General features: G+C 35.3%; 3 protein-coding genes across 8 annotated transcripts in view; 1 reads left to right on the forward strand and 2 right to left on the reverse strand.

Annotated features, from left to right (window-relative positions):
* Nucleotides 1–1,991, reverse strand: part of st3gal4 (ST3 beta-galactoside alpha-2,3-sialyltransferase 4) — a 45,165-nt gene extending 43,174 nt beyond the window's left edge. For 2 of the 6 annotated variants that reach the window (XM_055174244.2, XM_055174238.2), the window contains exon 1: nucleotides 1,843–1,989. The gene's annotated coding sequence lies outside the window, so the exon portion shown is untranslated. Of the gene's footprint in view, nucleotides 1–1,842 lie in introns of all 6 variants that reach the window. The other 4 variants (XM_055174242.2, XM_055174243.2, XM_055174241.2 and 1 more) reach the window with 4 other exon arrangements.
* Nucleotides 1,992–6,619: 4,628 nt separating this feature from the next.
* On the reverse strand, nucleotides 6,620–14,222 carry tirap (toll-interleukin 1 receptor (TIR) domain containing adaptor protein). The gene is made up of 4 exons (XM_055174245.2): nucleotides 13,555–14,222; nucleotides 12,985–13,040; nucleotides 12,190–12,786; nucleotides 6,620–7,964 (listed from the first exon to the last, which is right to left on the reverse strand). Exons 2-4 carry the CDS (start codon nucleotides 13,013–13,015, stop codon nucleotides 7,906–7,908), a joined length of 687 nt encoding a protein of 228 aa, XP_055030220.2. The 5' UTR covers nucleotides 13,016–13,040; nucleotides 13,555–14,222; the 3' UTR covers nucleotides 6,620–7,905.
* Nucleotides 14,223–14,563: 341 nt separating this feature from the next.
* gemin7 (gem (nuclear organelle) associated protein 7) lies at nucleotides 14,564–15,405 on the forward strand. The gene is made up of 2 exons (XM_055174246.2): nucleotides 14,564–14,692; nucleotides 14,776–15,405. The coding sequence occupies exon 2, from the start codon at nucleotides 14,788–14,790 to the stop codon at nucleotides 15,160–15,162; it is 375 nt and encodes a 124-aa protein (XP_055030221.1). The 5' UTR covers nucleotides 14,564–14,692; nucleotides 14,776–14,787; the 3' UTR covers nucleotides 15,163–15,405.
* Nucleotides 15,406–19,142: the final 3,737 nt, after the last annotated feature.

A 19,142-nucleotide genomic window follows, 5' to 3' on the forward strand; every position in this document is an offset into this window, starting at 1 on the left:
AACTCTAGGAAGAACTTTAGGGAAATGCTTTTCAGAAATATGTAAATTAAGCCTATCAGGCCATCAAATTTTTATCATATCAATCCAAACTGACATTACTTAGTGTTAACTTAGCCCAGAGCTATTTTTTTTTTTTCGATGTTGCCAAATTTGCAAATGATCTCAGAATCGTGTCTCTGTGTTGGTTATAGCTGTCCAGCACTATTAGTTAAAAATCTAAGCCTCAAGCATTCATGTACTGTTTGTATTGTATCTATTTTGATATTGCCTGTTTTTCTGCACTGCTGCATCCTGACCTGATTGTTCTTGTAATGTTTTCAATTAAGTTTATTTATGTAATGTTAAGCATGACTGGAGGCACAAATAAATGAGAGAATCAATCATCGGGGCTGTTTACACCTCTTTGGACGCAGTTCCTTCTGCACAAAGGGAACACATTTCAAAGCAGTTAACATTTAATTGTTAATAGTGCCTATAATTAAAATAAACAGGCACAACAATAAATGCATTGCATTGTACTGAAAAGGATAAAATGATAGATTTAAAGCAGATGATAGCTTTGAAAAAAAGATAGAAATTAACGTTTTAGAATCATGCGGTTTGCTAATTTTGATGTACCATAGTCAGATCAACAATAAAGTCACATCAGAAGAACAAAACATGGTCTGTAACCTATAAAATTACTACTAAATCAAAAAGCCACATCCTGCTGTAAGACTATAATGAACATGTTTTTGGCCTGTGGGAGGAAACTGGAGTACCCAGAGTAAACCCACACGGACACAGGGAGTACATACAAATTCCACACGAAACACCACCTGACCTCTAGCCAGGGCTCAAACTGGGAGGACTAAGTGCTACCCAATGAGCCACTGTGCCTCCCCCAGAATGCATCAAATTAAAGGAAAACATGGTATTTCAATATTTTACTTTGTTCTTCCCTCAACAAGTTTAGCACTTAGTTTGCAGCACTTCGACCTCGGCGCGCAGTAACATCATCACTCCTGACTACTCCCCCTCTCGCTCAAACTTTCATCAATATTACTGCACCCGAGGTCGAAGTGCAAACTAAGTGCTCTTCCGCCATACAATATAGTTCTCATTTTTATTCCCTTAAAAAATCGCCACGTTTTATTTTGTGCCACCATATTGGTGTAACTACTCATGTAACAGTCTTTAAATAGGGAAAACATGGAAGTGTTTGGTGGCTTCTAAATTCATCCCTGTTTGGATCCTAAGGAATGTATGGGGCTAGGCTAAATGCTAACACATTCACGATGCGCTGTACAAAAATTAAGTGCACGCATTAAAAAAGATAGATATGTATTAATTTGGATAAGTTGAGGTAAGAACATAGTAAAATATTGAAAAACGGTGATGTTTTCCTTTAAGACTGAATTTGCATACTTTGTTATGATGGTTATAATCAAAGATATTAATATAACCATTTTTAAAATGTACACACACCTGCTGCATTATTAATGGATTTTTGTTTAATGCCTAATTTAAAAAAGTAACATTTTGAATTCAAACAATATTTGGATGACACCCTGTAATACCACCACAGACCCCTAAGGGGTCCCATACCTATGTTTTACCCAATGGTTCTACCTTTGTTGCATTTTTGCAGTAAATGCACTGGAAATAAATATACTCTGCAGCCACATACAAACTTTTCACATGCACAGGTCCTGTATTATGTTGTATGCTATACTGAAATAATTCAGTGAATATGATCACAGTAGGAGATTCCTCAACCTTCCTAGTCTAGATACATGTGCTTCACATGAAGTAAATTCAAAGCGATAATACATCACAGAAGAACAAAGACAAATACTTTACCAAAACGTGAATTGTCAAATTTCCATTATCCAGGCAAGTCCAATTGCATTAATAATAGAGGATACCCACCCTATATGAGCATTTATATACTCTTTAGTGGTGTTTGAATTCTTTCACAATGTTGAAACTATAGTTAATCTTCAAACCTTAGAGATTAAACTGAAGTTTGGGCTTGGATAATATTGATTTCCTAAGTTAATAATTTTTTGATTTGTTACTGCCACTTAAAAAAAGGGGGAATGCTGTGTGGTTTGGCAAGGTTGCTTGGTAAGACTGGGTGATTACATCAAGTATTTGCGGCTAGGAAAAACTATTTCACTCGATATTATTCTGGGTTTCTCTTCCATACTGTTGGTAACAAATCAAACAATCAGTCATCTACACAGAAGCTGTGGATTTTTTAGTTTTCTTTCTTAAATATATTATTTAAGTAGGGTGGATCTCTCTCTCTCTCTCTCTCTCTCTCTCTCTCACACTCTTATCTCTTGTCCTAAATTGACTCATGTTATCACAAAAGGCCAGCATGTGTTCTTTTCATTAAGCAGACGATAGAATTGTCCAATGGCTTTTATAGCCAAGTCTTGTGCATACAACTTTCAAAAATAAACCCATTCATGTAGAACGGAAATATATCCAATCTCGTCTAAATATATAACACTGTACACTTTTTAAGAATCCTGATAGCCTACCATTTGTTTGTTATTATTGATACATTTAAAGGGCCACTGTGTTTTGGACCATATTATAGTTTACTCTATATTTATTCTTAAGCCTAACATATTTATACTTAAAGGGAAAAAAGGTGAATTTTAATTCTAATGGGGCTTTAAAGGGGACATATCATGAAAATCTGACTTTTTCCATGTTTAAAGCTCCACTGTGTAGGATCTACTCCTATCTAGCGGTGAAAGTCTATATGACAACCAACTGAATATTACTTTCTAGCCCCCCCCCCATTCGGAACGCGTTTTAACTCGTACGGTGGCCTAGCCGTGTCATGCCAAGGTTAACATGGCTTCCAGTAGCTACAAAGCAAAAGCAATGAAAAAAATGAACAATTTGCAATGTCCTTTGCCTGTGATCCATCATTCAAAGCACACAGATTTATGTTTAACATGGAAAAAGTCTGATTGTCATGATATGTCCGCTTAAAATCACATACAAAAAGCAACCATAAATGTAGCTTAGACACTCCTTTTTCATCGACGCGAAGAAAAATATCACAGGGGCTGTTAAACTTGGTATTAAGATGTGTTTTCGTCGATCAGATCACAAGTGGACGAGAGAGACACAGTACGTTTACACTTGGTGCCGTTTTTTTTTTTCCATTTTCGACCGCTTCTCTCCAGATTACTGAGGAGATGGTCTGTGAACGAGTCCCTCTCCTGTCATTTAATCATGAGCGGAAGTAATGACGGGTTTAAATGGACGCGAACTAATATTATGTCAGAGTCCAATGCTTATGTTTAAGTAAACTTTACATGTCCATGTATATGTAAGAGCTTTCTCTGATATTGGTGAAATAAGATTGCTCAACTTTCACACGCTTGTAAAATGAAACGAAAGACGCGCAGATCAGACGCTTTTATCAGTGAAAGGCTAAAACTAGCGCTGTACACCGTGTGTTTGTGTTAAAGGTCAGAAAAGATGAAAAACATTTATCTCAGTACCTCAGATTACATAAATGGGCGGAGAGACGGCGTGTGGCTGTTCGAACACATTAAACCACATGCGTGGTTACACTAACAAGTGTTATGCACAACCATGCTATAGTTAGCCAAGGAACTATAAAACTTCAAGTTTACAACATAGACTGTATATAGATGTAAACGAATATGCTGAATTACCTGTGGTGAAGATAGAAAGTAGGTAACTTCTGTGTCCCTTGAGCCTCATGATCTTGGTAAACTAACATTAATTTACTCCAATATTGACTTTGGTCTTGATGTTTTTCCTGTCGCGTTGTCGTTTTAAATCCCCGTTTAGCTTCCTTGGCGACGTGTTTTAATGTCCTCGAGAATATGTCTTCAACAGGCTTTTAAATCTGCCTCAAATCAAAGCATTAGATCGCAGGATCATCATGGCGTGCGGCTGTTGTAAAATCCGAAGGATTCAGTCTACGCAGGTCGCATATCCAGGCTGCATACGTCATCAAGCCTGGTTTATTTAAATTAACTGAGCATTACATTCGCAAGTCATACGCATATTACATCAATTTATAATTAACTTAGAATAATTGTCAGCTTTATAATTGTTAATATTCTGAAATAAGACTGTCTCGATGACGTTTACCGCCTACACATGCAATCTCCGGAGGCTTCAGCTAGCGGCCAGCGTGAGTGTAGTCTGAAAGCGCGAAAGGCGGAGCTTGAATTTCAGGAATGTCCCTCGTCTGCGAATGTATTTCAAAGATGGAGGCACAACATGGATGCGCCAGTCGAGCGACTCGACCGTATGTATTTTAAATAGCAGATTCTACACTTGCGAGAATACTTTGATTAGTGGGGTGGAAGTAATTACACATGAATGAGCACATACTTTTGAAAGAAAACATGGGTTTTTGCTAAGAATTAACTCAAAAAGTACACAGTGGAGCTTTAAGTAATTGGGTCCCCAGTGCTTCTATCAACCTAGAAAATGTAAAAAGATCAACCCAGTAACTTAGTTTTGGTAAACCATTCACCCCAAACATGTGAAATAATAGGTAAGTGAAAATTGGCTCTTCTTGTGATGTCAGAAGGGGATAATACCACCCCTTAAAGGATAAGTCAATTTTCTTTAAAAAAAAAAAATCCAAAATGTTGATGTCTTTCTTTGTTCAGTCGAGAAGAAATGATGTTTTTTAAGGAAAACATTCCAGGATTTTTTTCATTTTAATGGACTTTAATGGACCCCAACACGTAACAGTTTTAATTCAGTTAAAAATTGCAGTTACGATCTTGAACGAGGCATAACGGTCTTATCTAGTGAAGCAATTGTCATTTTTGACAAGAAAAATAAAAAATATGCACTTTTAAACCACAACTTTTCGTCTATTTCCGGTCATGTGATGTGCCAGCACGACCTCACGCAATACGTCATCACGTTAAGAGGTCACGGAGGATGTAGGGCTGTCGCGGTAACCGCATTATCGCATGACCGCGCTACTGACAAGCCCAACCGCATGGAAAAAAAGCAACCGCAACAACCGCGCCTTTCACGTTAAATTCATGAAACTATATGCCGCCTTGTTTTTCACCTCATACAGTACATGTATAATAAAGGCCAAATAGATTTTCAAGAGTTAAGAGAGTAGGCCAGTTTTTTTTTCGTAAATATCAATTAAAAATGTAATGCTTCATATTTCGTTAAATCATACAGTGAATGTGTGGAAAAAGTAAAACTGAGATGACAAAATAACTCTGGCGTCGTCTGCCTCTAGATGCAGTTTTAAAGATTAAAATAACTTTAAAATAACTGATCAACCCAAATAACGGCAAAATATAACTGGTTGCTTACCAGCATTAAAACCTCATAAAAAATACTTTTATAGGTTTTTTCTTTGTGCATCTGCACCGTCCGCTCTGTGGATGCAGCCAATATAACGCCACGGTTGCTTTTTTGAATTGACTGCACACTTGACTTTCACCTAGACATTTAGATATGCAAGTTTTTCATCAACAGTATCTGCGTGAAACATTATAAACACTGATGATCATCTGCCGACTCGACTGTTTAATCACATCCTCTATACACGGAGAGTCTGCTTTATTAACGGCTTTTCCTTTGCTCCGCGTGAGCTAAACGTTTCCGCTTTTTATTTTTTTACTCTCATATATTTCTACATATTTTCGACAAAGGAAGACACAGGATATAATGTAAGTTATTATAGATAGCATTTAAGTTTGTTCTGAAATGATGACAAATCTGTGTGACTAAAAATTACCTCTCCAGCTTAATGTAGCCATAATAATGATACATTCGTTTTCATACTTTATATATAAACGTTAATTTATCTACCAATATATTATTAAAATGCCCTAAATTATTATGCATTGCCTTCTGTATTGCATTCGTTTTGTATATTTACAGGTGCAAAAATACTGGCTAATTTTAATTTCTTTAAGACACTGCTGTGTTCTGTTTTGACCGATGCTCTGTTAATTTGCGCTTAACAAGCCTAAATGATGTTCTTCAATTTATTTTTGTTTTCTCAAAAATATATTTAGCTGTAGTATAGTTGTGGTTTAAAAGTGCATATTTTTTATTTTTCTTGTCAAAAATGACAATCGTTTCACTAGATAAGACCCTTATGCCTCGTTTGAGATCATTTAAAGTCTTTTGAAACTGCAATTTTAAACTGCATTAAAACTGTTATGTGTTGGTGTCCATTAAAATGAGAAAAATCCTGGAATGTTTTCCTCCAAAAACATAATTTCTTCTCGACTAAACAAAGAAAGACATTTTGACATGGTGGTGAGTAAATTATCTCGATTTTTTTTTAAGAAAATTGACTAAACCTTTAATCTGCAGTATCCAACCACGGCACTGCCATTTAGTGCAGAGATCAGCTCATTTGCATTTAAAAGGACACATTTTTGCTCACACCTCAAAGTGGCAATTTTAACATGTTATAATAAATTTTTAGCTGAAACTACACATATGTACTCCGGGGACACTAAGGATTTATTTTACATCATAAAAAAACTCTTGTGAAATGTCCCCTTTAAAGGTTTGAACTACATTTTCGTCTCTGACTTTTGATACCACTCTATGCAAATACACAAGACACAAAACGAACATTATAACAGTCTTTCAGAGTTTATTATTAAATCCGGAATAATCTTGTTTAATCCCCCAACAATTTAGCTCTTTCTATTTCTCTCAAATCCACTGATGCAAGGCTTTGCAATAATGCACATGCTTAACTCTAATTTTGGCTGTGTAACTGCAGGGCAGTTCGTTACAGAATACCAAAATACAATAGTCTTCTATGATGATCCAAAATTGAGAAAAGCGATGGATGGAAAGCAATTCAATGTTGGCTTTTATGACACAGTATTGAGGAATATTTGCCAGCGGGAATTATTACATATACCATGTTGTTTGCCCAGAACATTTAATCTGGCCTTAGCAACCAGACCAACAGTTTTTTGAAGCGTCCCAGTGGTTCACATGGCACATCTAACTGTGGCTTAAGGCCCTTCTAAAACCACTGCAATGCTATGAGTCATCTGACTCCAAATCATCTGGCACAGAATCAAGCATAGATGACACCAGACAGAAAGCTATCATCATGACCTCTATGGGTTTAAAGCAATCAATAGTCTGCATAGTGTATAATACTGATGTGATTGCATTACAGTAAAGATAATTATTACTATGTATTTGATACCTGCAGTGCCTTTACGCTGCTTGAAAAAATGAGAGAAGATTGACACGTTATTAAAACCATGTTGTTAAAATCATTTGTTGCTTGTAGGTGGTGTTATATAAGTCTTTCACTTAATCTGACTATGACCTAAAATCAGAACGGATTGCATACGCTCCATCATGCTTGATCTTTTCTATCCATGCCTATATATTTAACAAGAAACACAACCTTCTTAACCTCTCAAGTAGGATAAACAAAATAAAATAATATTGTTTACATCTCAAACAGTACTGACAATATTAATATACCATGCACATACACATTACATCATAAATATTTTCAAAATATGTGCCAGTTTAAAAGTGCACTTGTTATTTACTGTTCACCACATAAGCAAAACAAACGTAAGTTTTACATAAAAAACAAAATGACTGCATTAAATTGAATGTGACATAGTTTGTACCATTTACATAGAAATTTGGATTTCATGACTCGTGTGATTGTATTTGTTTATGTGTAAACTTTATTAATGAGGGAAAATTATTAAGTCATACCTTTAAATAGTGTGTGGGAATTTAACAATACAACTTGGCTGGTGTGGATGTCACTTCCTGGAAGTGAATATTATTGTCATTGTGGTCTAAGATACAATGAACTTAACTTAATCTTGACACTTAAAAGTAACTGACATCTTTATATTGACGCTCTTCTCAGTTATCTGACTGAGACACATTGCAGGACTCTTCCTTCTCAAGCCTTTCCGTTAAGTCTGTCAAAAAAGGAAAAGGGTCTATTACTAAGCGACATTAAAATGAAAAATTTTGTCATTTCTAATTTAAGTGATAGAATGTATATATTATAACATTGATTGGTTTGGACTTTTTTAACTACATACACTGACAGAAAAAAAACTAAATGTACCTCGGCTCTCACTGAGGCAGTCCCCTTTTAAAAAGTACAGTTCATAGTACCACAGATATACATATTGGTACCAAATGTATACATATCTGTATGGTTAATGGTACATTAGGACCTTTTTAAAGTGACAGCTGGGGTACACTGTAAAAATTTGCTGTAGTTATGCACTTACTGTAACTTTCAGTAACTTACTGTAGATTTAAATTTATGTCATTTACTGGTTTGTTCAAAGTTAAATGAACATTAAACATTAAGGGATAGTTCACCCCTTAAAATAAAAATTCTGTCATAATTTTCTCATCCCCATGTTGTTCTAAACCTGTATGAATTTCATTTTTCTGATGAACACAAAAGAAGATATTTTGATAAATGATTGTAAGCGCACAGCAGTGTGACCATTGACTTCCATAGTACACTGTTAAAAAATTCCGTAGAAATTACAATGTTATTGCAGCTGGGTTGCCGGTATTTCACCGCAGATCCAAATGTATGTTATCCACTGGCAAGAGTTTGCTCAAAGTTAAATAAATTTGAAATATTAACTTTCAAATTTATTTATCTTTACAGAATAAAACCATACAACAACAGCCTCATGCAAAGCATTCTGGGAACCAGAAATCATCATCAACCTTTTTCTGTTTTTTGCTTCAGATTTTGTTTCCCAGAATGTTTCGCCTGATGCCGTTTTTTTAGTTTTACTCTGCAAAGACAAAGACCTGTAAATGTTTAATGTTCATTTAACTTTGAACAAAATGTTGCCAGTAAAAAACATAAATGTAAATTTACGGTAAATTACCGGCAACCCAGCTGCAATTTCTACAGATTTTTTTTACAGTGTAGGAATAAAAAATATGATGGAATTGAATGGGTACCGTCAACTGTGTGCTTTCCATCATTTATCAAAATATTTTCTTCATCATTTATCACAATACTTCTAAAATATTTTTCCCTACTATGGAAGTCAATGGTCACCATCTGCCGTGTGTCCACCATCATTCCTCAAAATATCTTCTTTAGTAAATGATGACAGAATTTCCATTTTATGGTGAACCTTAACAAGTCAATGTCTTTACAGAATAAAACTACAAAATAACAGCTTCATGCAAAGCATTCTGGGAACCAGAATTCCTCATCCACCTTTTTCCTTCGGATTTTGGGTCCCAGAATGCTTTGCATGAGGGTGTTATTTTAGGTTTTATTCTGTAAAGATAAAGGACTTGTTAATGTTTAATGTTCTTTTGACTTTAAACAAACTGTTGCCAGCAAATAATTTAAATCTACAGTTACTAGCAAACAGCTGACAGTAATACTTTCATTTCTATAGAATTTTTTAACAGTTTAATCAATTAAATCAATTGAACAATTATTTGAAAAACTTATCGGAATTACAATTACAGGTGAAACAATTACATAATCGCCATAGCCTCACTGTAAAAAATTTGCTGTAATTATGCAGCTGGTTACCAGTAACTTACTGTAGAATATAAAGACTGAAAATGTTTAATGTTCTTTTAACTTTGAACAAACTGTTGCTTGTTCAAAACTGTTGTAAATAACAGAAATGTAAAATTTACAGTAAGTTACTGGCAGGTAGTTGCCAGTAATACCCAGTAATACTGTAATTTCTACAGAATTGTTTTACAGTGCAGCGGCTCATTTCTGTGTGTTTCAGCCGTATGTTTGGGCAACAAAAAAACGGTGTATATAACTCCCATAATTATTTGTTATTAACATCATAATTTAGTTTTGGAAGTATAGAATTTACCATACAGCTGCTTTACAGAAAGTTATAAAACATTTAAAAACTTTGGTGTAAAGTATGTTTATCATTAATAATAATAATAATCACAATTACAAGGCACTGTAAAAAATTTGCTGTAATTTTGCAGCTGGTTGCCAGTAACTTACTGTAGAAGATAAAGTCTGAAAATGTTTCATGTTCATTTAACTTTGAACAAAATGTTGCCAGTAAATAACATAAATGTAAAATCTACAGTAAGTAACTGGCAGCTAGTTGCCACTAATACCCATTAATACTGTAATTTCTACAGACATTTTTTACAGTGTGAATAATCAAACAATTATGATTTTTGTCATAATCGTGCAGCCCTACGTACATATGTTAACCATTGTAGGGTTTCTGTATAAAGCCAGATAAGCAAAACACATTCAAAATACAAATCTTAAGACCCGGTTTCACACTACTGTAGTCCCATAAAGTGCATGCTTGAGCTATAAAAACAATTTGCCCTGATATATTTTGAAATGTATCAATACTATTGTTTTGTATTGCATTGTACATCAGTCTTGTTTTTTCTTAGATAAATATAAAAGTTACCTAATTATCCTTATTTAACAAAAGCCTAATCCTGGCCTAATCTAAACTCTGGTTTTAGGGGCGGTTTCCCGGACAAGGATTAGACTAGTCGTAGACTAAATTAAACATAAGAGCTGTCCAAACTTAAAACAACTTAACCCCTTAGGCGTCACCCCACCGAGTTAGATCTACACTCTTGGAGCTTTCAAACGATATATACAGTCTGTCAAGATTAGATAAGACTTTACATGCAAAGCACTGAAGTTAACATAGGCGTCCTGCTGGTAGGACAGTGACATTTAGCAGGATATAAATGTTTTGAGGCACACATTCTATATAAATGAATCAATTACTCTCCATACATAATTTATTTTATATAACACTGTTAAAATGTCTATTCTAGAGGCTTAGACCTTTCCGACTATATATGGTGATAGATTCAAATTTACATCAACAATATTGCAGGCCGCCTGAATATCTCAGCTAGGAATAATGGAACAGGACTCCGGTTCTATTTTGTGGGTTTCCCGAACCCGGGGCCATGATTGAGAGGGACGGCCGGGGGCATTCGTATTGCACCGCTAGAGGTGAAATTCTTGGACCGGCGCAAGACGGATGAGAGCGAAAGCATTTGCCAAGAATGTTTTCATTAAGTAAGGCATGTTTGTTAAAACTAGTTATATTTCCTAATTAGGCCTAGTCCTGATTTAAGCTAACCCCTGTCCGGGAAACTGCTCCTTAATGTGATAAATTGGTATAAGATTTCTGGGTCTTGGGGGGGCATGATTTTTTATAATTGTATGGTGCCATTTTGCTATTATGTGACCCATGACATCTCACTTTCATTGAATTAATAAAGTGACCAGCATATTGTGTTAAGTAAATCCTGTGTTGTTCTATGGAAAAAGATAATAGTGCAGGTTTAAACTTTGGGTAACTCAGGGTAGGTAAATACTAACTGAATTGTTATTTCTGGATGAAGTGCTTTAACTACACTAAGAAAGGATGTGTTAATGTGAAAGCATTGTTTTGTGTTATCCTATTAGGGCAGTTTCCCAGACAGGGTTTAGATTAATCCAGGACAAGGCCTTGGTTATATATATTAGGACGTTTAAGTTGTTTTACAAACAAACCTTACAAAAAAAAACAAGCCTGGTGTGCATCTTGAGACGAAACAATGACACTGATGTATGTTAAAGGCGGGGTGCATGATCTCTTAAAGCCAACGTTGACATTTGAAATCACCTAAACAAACACGCCCGTACCCCAATAGAATCTGGACCTTCTTTTGATAGCCCGCCCCACACATACACAACCCAGGCAACGATGTTTGTTAGTAGACACGCCCCTTACTGCTGATTGGCTAAATAATCACACACCCCGCCTTTAAGATATGTCAGTACAAGATGTTTTTAAAGCCCTGTTCATAAGCCCTGTCCGGGAACCCACCACCGATATGTGTTATTTTAACACATTATGTGTCATTTCGTGTTATTTTGAGTTCAAATAAATAAAAGAGACAACACAAGATGTGTTAAAACAACACAAAGTCGGTTGTTCAAAAACTAAAAGAGAGATGTGTTAAGTTAAGGACAACACATCAGATGTGTTGTACTTAACTAGACACAAGTTGTGTTATTTTAACACATTAGTTTTAAGAGTGACGCCTAGATATTACATAAACTCTCTGCGTGTAAATCCAACACTTGACCATTCGTTCTGTTTGTAAATAAATAAATATACAAAATGATCTACTTACAATTAAGTACAGTGTTGTAGATCTGGATGTAGCCAAACTCTTTGTTCCTATTTAAATCCACACTAAAAACAAAGCGCAGTTCCTGTGGGAGCTCAGATCTTGGTAAATTTAGTACAGTTGGGATGATCCTCTGTGACATGGGCCCTTCAGACAGGGCCTGGTGCATTTGGTAAGAGCAACAGTCATCCTTCAGGAAGTTTGGGGTGATGAGTAACACCCAACAGTGGCTGTCATGCAACGCCTGCAGTAGCTCTGAAAACACAGCTCCACCTAGTGGACAATCTCTTTCCTGCAGGTAACAGCGCAGACCTTTTGAAGGGTCTTCTAGAAAGGATGCCAAACCTTGTGCTTGCTCGATGTCTTTATCACTGTGACACAAACAAACGTCGTATCTGAGAGTTGAACGGAAGGTTGAGAAAAGAACAGTGGGCAGAGGTTTTTGGGAGGGAAATGAAGAGGACTTTGAGGATGCACTGGATGTGTATTCAGAGTTTGCAGAAGAGCAGCTGGAATTGCTTATTGTTGGGATGTCTTTCTGAGAGCGTTTACATTGGTCCAAATTATTTCTTTGTTTCCCAAAATGTTGACGAAACCAGCCTGTTTGAGCAAAGACATGCATACCCTTATGTAATACACAATAAAAACATATTTACAGATTTTATGAAAAGTATGTTATTGTACGTCAAGGACTTCTTTTAAGGTTTAAAACAATTTTAATATTTTCTGTATTTAGTTGTGGTACTATACATGTTAATCTACTATGACAGTCAGACATAAAGTGCTGCAATAACTTACCCATAATGCCGCTGGCACGGTTTTCCTCCATACTGCTCCATTATCTCAAGGATAAACTACAACAGACACAGGCACAAAATGTATTAATTCACAATGTGAATTAACAAACATCTTTATCACATTTTTATCTTTATTTTTAAAAAAGTAGTTGTTGCCTTAAACTTTTTACTTTCAAAGTAATTTCAACTTTTTATTTTTAAATTGACTATTGATGAGAACTTAAAAAGTAAAGTTGAATTAGCTTCACTTATTTTAACGTTTTTACCGCAAATCATTACTCGTCAATGTAAAAAAGTTTAAATGACTTAAAAATTTAAGGCAACCAGATTCTCATACTGAATACACAAATACAACTTAATAAAAAAATAATGACACTAATTGCGTCATACGGTTTCCATTGGAGTCAGACTGTTGTCTGTTCCACTTTTATTTGAACCACTTTCATTTTTATAAGTCTTAATAGTAATGCATTTTTGTTTATTACAAAGTAGATTGCAAGTTAATCCCTTATTTTAACAACTACTTAATTATAATCACATGATGTAATGGTGTAAGAATATTTGTACTTACAGTTGTTTTAAGATGAGAAGAGAAAACCGGTCATCTGAAAGTGCTGGTGCAGAAACTAACATTAAATAATTGAGGAAGTTCAAACAAGGAGAAGTGATGTGTCATTATGCAAACAGAAATGATAAATGAACCTTGTATCCGCCTGAAAGACTGTAATAAGAATTAAAAATAGAAATAAATTATAAAAAAGCAGAAGTGAATAATAATATACTTACTGTATATATATATTAGCCTACATATTTATTACTGTTCTTCTATTTCACTTGATGTGCCATGTTAAAGTATCAATGATATCTATTGAAACATTTTAGTAAAAAAAAGTTTATAGTATCAAATTTACATGCCTGTAAAGCCTGTCATTTGCTTTAAGAAGAAAGGTTGGGGTAAAATTAAATATTTTAAAGAACAACATAAGCACATATATTGAGAATTCAGAGCACCCTATGTATTTTATAGAGATATACTACAATAATATGTGTTTTGACAAGTACAATGCTAGTGTATATACATTTTTAGCAATAGTATTATTTTATTTTTATTAACTTCATAATAAACAATCTTTAACATGGATTAACTGACAGCTACGGTATTATAAATACCATGATATAACCATATAGCAATCATTCAATGTTAGACTTTTCTGTGGTACTGCAACATTATTATTATAATTTTTTTAATGATACAATTTTATACTATATTAGACTGTGTCATGTTTTTGACAGACTTTTACTATATATACATAAATTAAGTGTTTACTTTGGTTTCAAGGAGTAATAGCCAAATTGACATTAAAATAACTGTAAGCCTGTGAATAAATAAAACTCCCACTGTCTCATAAACTCTTTTTTTTACCGTCTCATAAACCAATGGGTCTACATTTAGTCGTACTTACATTTAAATAGCACTAAACTTAAAAAAAAAAAACAGTAAATGTGCTCTTTTAAATAGTTAAAGTTGATGAATCTGCACATAATGTAGGATACAACAAACACATAAAATAAATCTAACTTGAATTTGCGATCGATGACTTTTATTTTGAAAAGTCTAAAAAGGCGTTTCCGCCTTGGCATCATGCACGCACATAATGCTATAAAAATGATGGATATGTGCTAATGTGATAACTAAAACGAGTCGTGAGGTGTGTAGTCATAGCTGCAACATTTTTATTTCATTTATGTATTTTTCTCAGACATGTTTATAATAAGTATATTTTTAAAACAGGTAGTTGAACTCATGAGTCTGAAAGCTCCGGTTGGTGTGCTGCGGTTGCCCAAGGGCCCTGACCCGAACAGCCGCGGGTTCGACCGAAACTCGGCCCGGTTCATCGCTCTGTGCCCGACATCAATCTCATCTTCATCCTCCGAGTCTAAAGAGGAGCAACGAGTGCGATCAGAGCTGCGGGAGAGATTTTTACGGACACTGTTAGTGATGACTGACAAGCCCGTTCAGTTCAACATGCACGAAAAGGTGCAGGTCCAGGCGAGGTTCGGAGCCTCGGATATAGACGTCCTAAATTTTCAAGTGTCTAATTTGGAGACTCCTCTAGGTGTTCAGAAAGAAGCGTTGCTGAGGTGCCAGGATGTGATTTCATGTTCATTTGAACTGTAAAAAAAAGTTGTTGTATTGACGCTAGAGGGCGGTAGAAGAGCACAGTGAAAATCAGGATTGGACATCAATGCATTGTATACTTGGACTTCACGAGCAAATTAGTTTCTTTAAGATCAAGTGTGTACGCATGTTTTGGTCTGAGTGTATTGGTTTTCGTGTTGCAAGTTGTATTATACATTTGCAATGTTAGGAAGTTTCATTATGATGTGTTATTATATTAAAGTGCCCTCTTATCAATCTGGAGCTGAACATCATCTGCCTTGTTTTTCACTGCAACTGAAATGGAGTGAGAGTGCCTGAATGGAGTGAAAGTGCCTGTACATCAGCTTAAGTAGCCTACAGCATTTGCAAGGCCACATGGCATTGGCTTCTGAGCTTTTTGGGGGGTTTGTGGCTAGATCGGATACAGCTATGGCCAAATCTTGCAAAATGTTAGGTTTGGGGTACGCGCTCATCCGGCGAGATTTTGGCCATAGCTGTGTCCTATCTAGCCACAGTTTTTTATGGGATGCAGACAAAATCTCACTCCTGAGTAGGTTCTTATTTTGAATAAGTGAGTACTTAAGCTCCTAAAATTATGTTCTTATAGTCTGGTAAATTTGTGTAATATGGATGAATTCCTGACATACATGCACCATGTTGTCGTTGTCACGTGACCTACCTGCTGGGACTGGGTTATTTATTTCATGTGGATGTTGGGTCAAAAAGGCACAAACCCAGCCGTTGGGTTAAAGGCGGAGTGCGTGATATCTGAATACCGCTTTGGAAAAGAGAGTGGGGCCGACTACCAAAACACACTTGTAGCCAATCAGCAGTAAGTAAAATCTGTAAGTGTCCACTACTTAACGACATCATTGCCTGGGTTGCGTATGTGTGGGACGGGTCTATTAACAGAAGGTCCAGATTCTATTGGGGTAGGGGCGTGTTTGTTTTGGTGATTTTTATATATTAACATTGGCTTTCAGAGATCATGCGCCCTGCCTTTAAAGTAACCCATTTTTTTACATTTGACCCATCAATGGGTTAAAACAACCAAGCAAATGTTAAATTACGACCAAATGGGTTGAATTCGTCCCTTTTTGACCCTGTGCTGGGTTGAAAATTACCTAGCCTGTTTTTGTTTGGGTTTACCAGTGTCAGTTGGGTGATTCTCACGAAATCCAGACTTAAGCCCGGAATACACTGCTGGATTTTTGCACTCCTATAAGATCATTACCTTATCACACTGTGCGACATGGATCGTTTAAACTCGGTATGAAAGGCACGTAGACTGTACGATGATGACACGGAAGCTTCTGCGTCCTGCGTTAGCGTAACATCATGCGCTCGTGGTAAATAAATACCAGTACGCAGATCGTAGCAGCAAACACACTGTGCGGTGATCATGCTCAATTTCTGACACAGAAAACTATCGTACGCAATCTTTGGACGCAAGAACGGGAGAACGGTCTTTGAACCTCTCTCACTGTACGACATAGGACCACCGATAAAGAGCCATGATCACAAAAATTGCGACGATTGTTTCACGATGGCAATCTTTCGTCTGGGACAGCCAATAATCGTGCAGTGTATCCCGGGCTTTAGAAGGTGTCCAGCATCAGATTTTTTTTTAAAAAGCCCTTAAAGCCAATTTTTTTGCACATGTAAGATTAAGGTCTTAACTTACTATAACCATTATTTTTAGAGGATTTAAAAAAAATATTTCCTATAGAAATATTAAAATTTTTTTAGATTATCATTATCAAAAATTATCATTACCGCAACGTGATATTACATTAAATATGGTCTTAACTTACTATAACCATTATTTTTAGAGGATTTAAAAAAAAATTTCCTATAGAATTATTTAAAAAAATTTAGATTATCATTATCAAAAATGATCATTACCGCAACATGATATTACATTAAATATATGCATTTACAAACTCATGTTTCGGTAATGAGAACTAAAAAGTTGTCTAGGTACTACGACAAACAAAACTTCAACTTTTATCTGTAGGGGAAAAATAAAAAAACTGCTTACCTGGTAGCATCACAGTCTGAGTGTCACAGTCAATTATGTCCCTTCCAACAATTTTTTGAAGTTCCTTGAGGGCTTAAACAATGATTGAAAATTTTTCTTGGACACATTTATATTCCTTATTATTGTCTCTACATTTATCATTGATCACCAAATATCACATGTTTCTTTACTATAAATGTTTATAGTTTAACGTGCACTGAAGCTTTTAATTTTTTTGATTTTTAAATTAGAAATATTTCCATGTCAAAGAACCCAAATCCAGTCATGGACACATTGCGGTAATGAAAATTGCCCCCTTAAATGTGGAAAAACAACAAAATTGGTTTGTATGATGTCATTTGAAATCATGTGCAAAATAGTACATGAAGAGATGTTTGTAACTGTATGATTCTAATTTTTATAGCATTTACTTTTATTATCAAAATGTTTCATGACACCTCATAAGTCTAATTTCGCGATAATCACCTATCATCCTCATCTCCATTTACAAATCCTATGGCTAATGGGATAGTAAAGTGTCCATTAAATGTAAACTTCAGAATCCAGCCGAAAGAAGTAGGTCATCCGCGTACTGTACACTAAAAAAAGGCTAGATTTACTTAAAAATATAGTGCATAATTTTTTATGCAAAGCAATTGCATAAAAATTGCTTAAAATTTCAAGTAAAACTTACTTAAAAAAGTGGATGCAAAAATGATGCACTATATTTTTAAGTAAATCCAGCGTATTATTTTTAAAGTGTATTTAAAAGCAGAGAATACCGATACAGAACAGGTTAAAGTATTTGTTCTAAACTAGGCCTTCAACTTAATAAAAAAAAAACCTAAAACTAGTTCAATTCGCTCAGATCTCTTGCTTCTGCAGAAAAATACAGTTGGAGTGCCACCATTCGGTGTCTTGATGGGAACTTTTAATTATACCTACACACTTAAAAATTAAGGTTCCTTAAACATTCATAAACTACGCTCTCAGAAATAAATGTACAAAAATTGTCATTGGGACAGTACCTTTTTAAAGCTATTATGTACCATTTTGGTACAGATTTGTATACCTTTGAGGTACCAATGTGTATATTTTAGGTACAAAAGTGTACTTTTAAAAACTTTTTTTTATTAAAAGCTAAAGATTTGACTAAAGGTTCTTTGGGAAACAAAAATCATTTTCATATGGCATCGCTTTAAAAGAACCCTTTATCAAAACATTTCTTTTTAAAAGTACTTTTGACATTGGAATGCAGATGTACTTTTTTTGCCAACAATTATGAACTTCTAATTTTGTTTGTAATCTCTTATCTTTCAGGAAGAAAAGTTTATCAAGTATACAAACACATCTAAATGACTTGCGTATTGTTCAAAGTTAATTGAAAACACTCTTTGTAAGTCAGCAACCCACTGTTGCATGAATGGCCCATCGTGATTTCAGTGTTTCCCCCAAAACTCATATTAGTCATCCATTTGTGTCCAGAAAACGTTTTCCCGGGGCACAGGACTTTACGTTTGTCGTTGTTATTCCTCTAATGGAAGAGAGAACATCACTGACATTCAATCTTCTTAAAAGCTATGAGGTTGTTTACCAAAGCCAGAGTTTTATTAGAATATCATTAGACATTGTTCATTCGCTGTCCCTTTGTTATACAAGTTGCCCTGGCAGAGCATTTGTGGGCGATGACTCATGCCTGCTGCTCCTGAAATACTAAAGAGAGAAAGATCCTGTTCTGTCGTCAGAGCTCGCAGTGATTCAATCAGGAAGCTTACAAGGACATGCAATGTTAATTTCATATTTTAAATCATGAACCGTACCTGCTCCAATCATTCGACTCACCTGGTAGCCCAGAGTAATCATGTTTCGGGTTCTTTGCCCGCTTACGTAGGATTGCATTCAATCGCTTTCATTCAGTTTGAACGTTTCAGTGATTCCAACAAAGTACAAATGAAGGACTGCATCATGCTACGAGTCA

Source organism: Misgurnus anguillicaudatus, chromosome 15 (genome assembly GCF_027580225.2).
Source record: "Misgurnus anguillicaudatus chromosome 15, ASM2758022v2, whole genome shotgun sequence".
Taxonomy (NCBI): domain Eukaryota; kingdom Metazoa; phylum Chordata; class Actinopteri; order Cypriniformes; family Cobitidae; genus Misgurnus; species Misgurnus anguillicaudatus.

Excerpts from the sequence above, each read along its gene's own strand:
- tirap (XM_055174245.2), bottom strand. The coding sequence starts at position 13,015 with ATGGAGGAAAACCGTGCCAGCGGCATTATGG. Across the intron at positions 12,787-12,984 it reads CCGTGCCAGCGGCATTATGG|GCTGGTTTCGTCAACATTTT; the intron begins GTAAGTTATTGC and ends TTGCTCAAACAG. Across the intron at positions 7,965-12,189 it reads CTACAACACTGTACTTAATT|ACTTAACGGAAAGGCTTGAG; the intron begins GTAAGTAGATCA and ends CTTTTTTGACAG.
- gemin7 (XM_055174246.2), top strand. The coding sequence starts at position 14,788 with ATGAGTCTGAAAGCTCCGGTTGGTGTGCTGCGGTTGCCCAAGGGCCCT.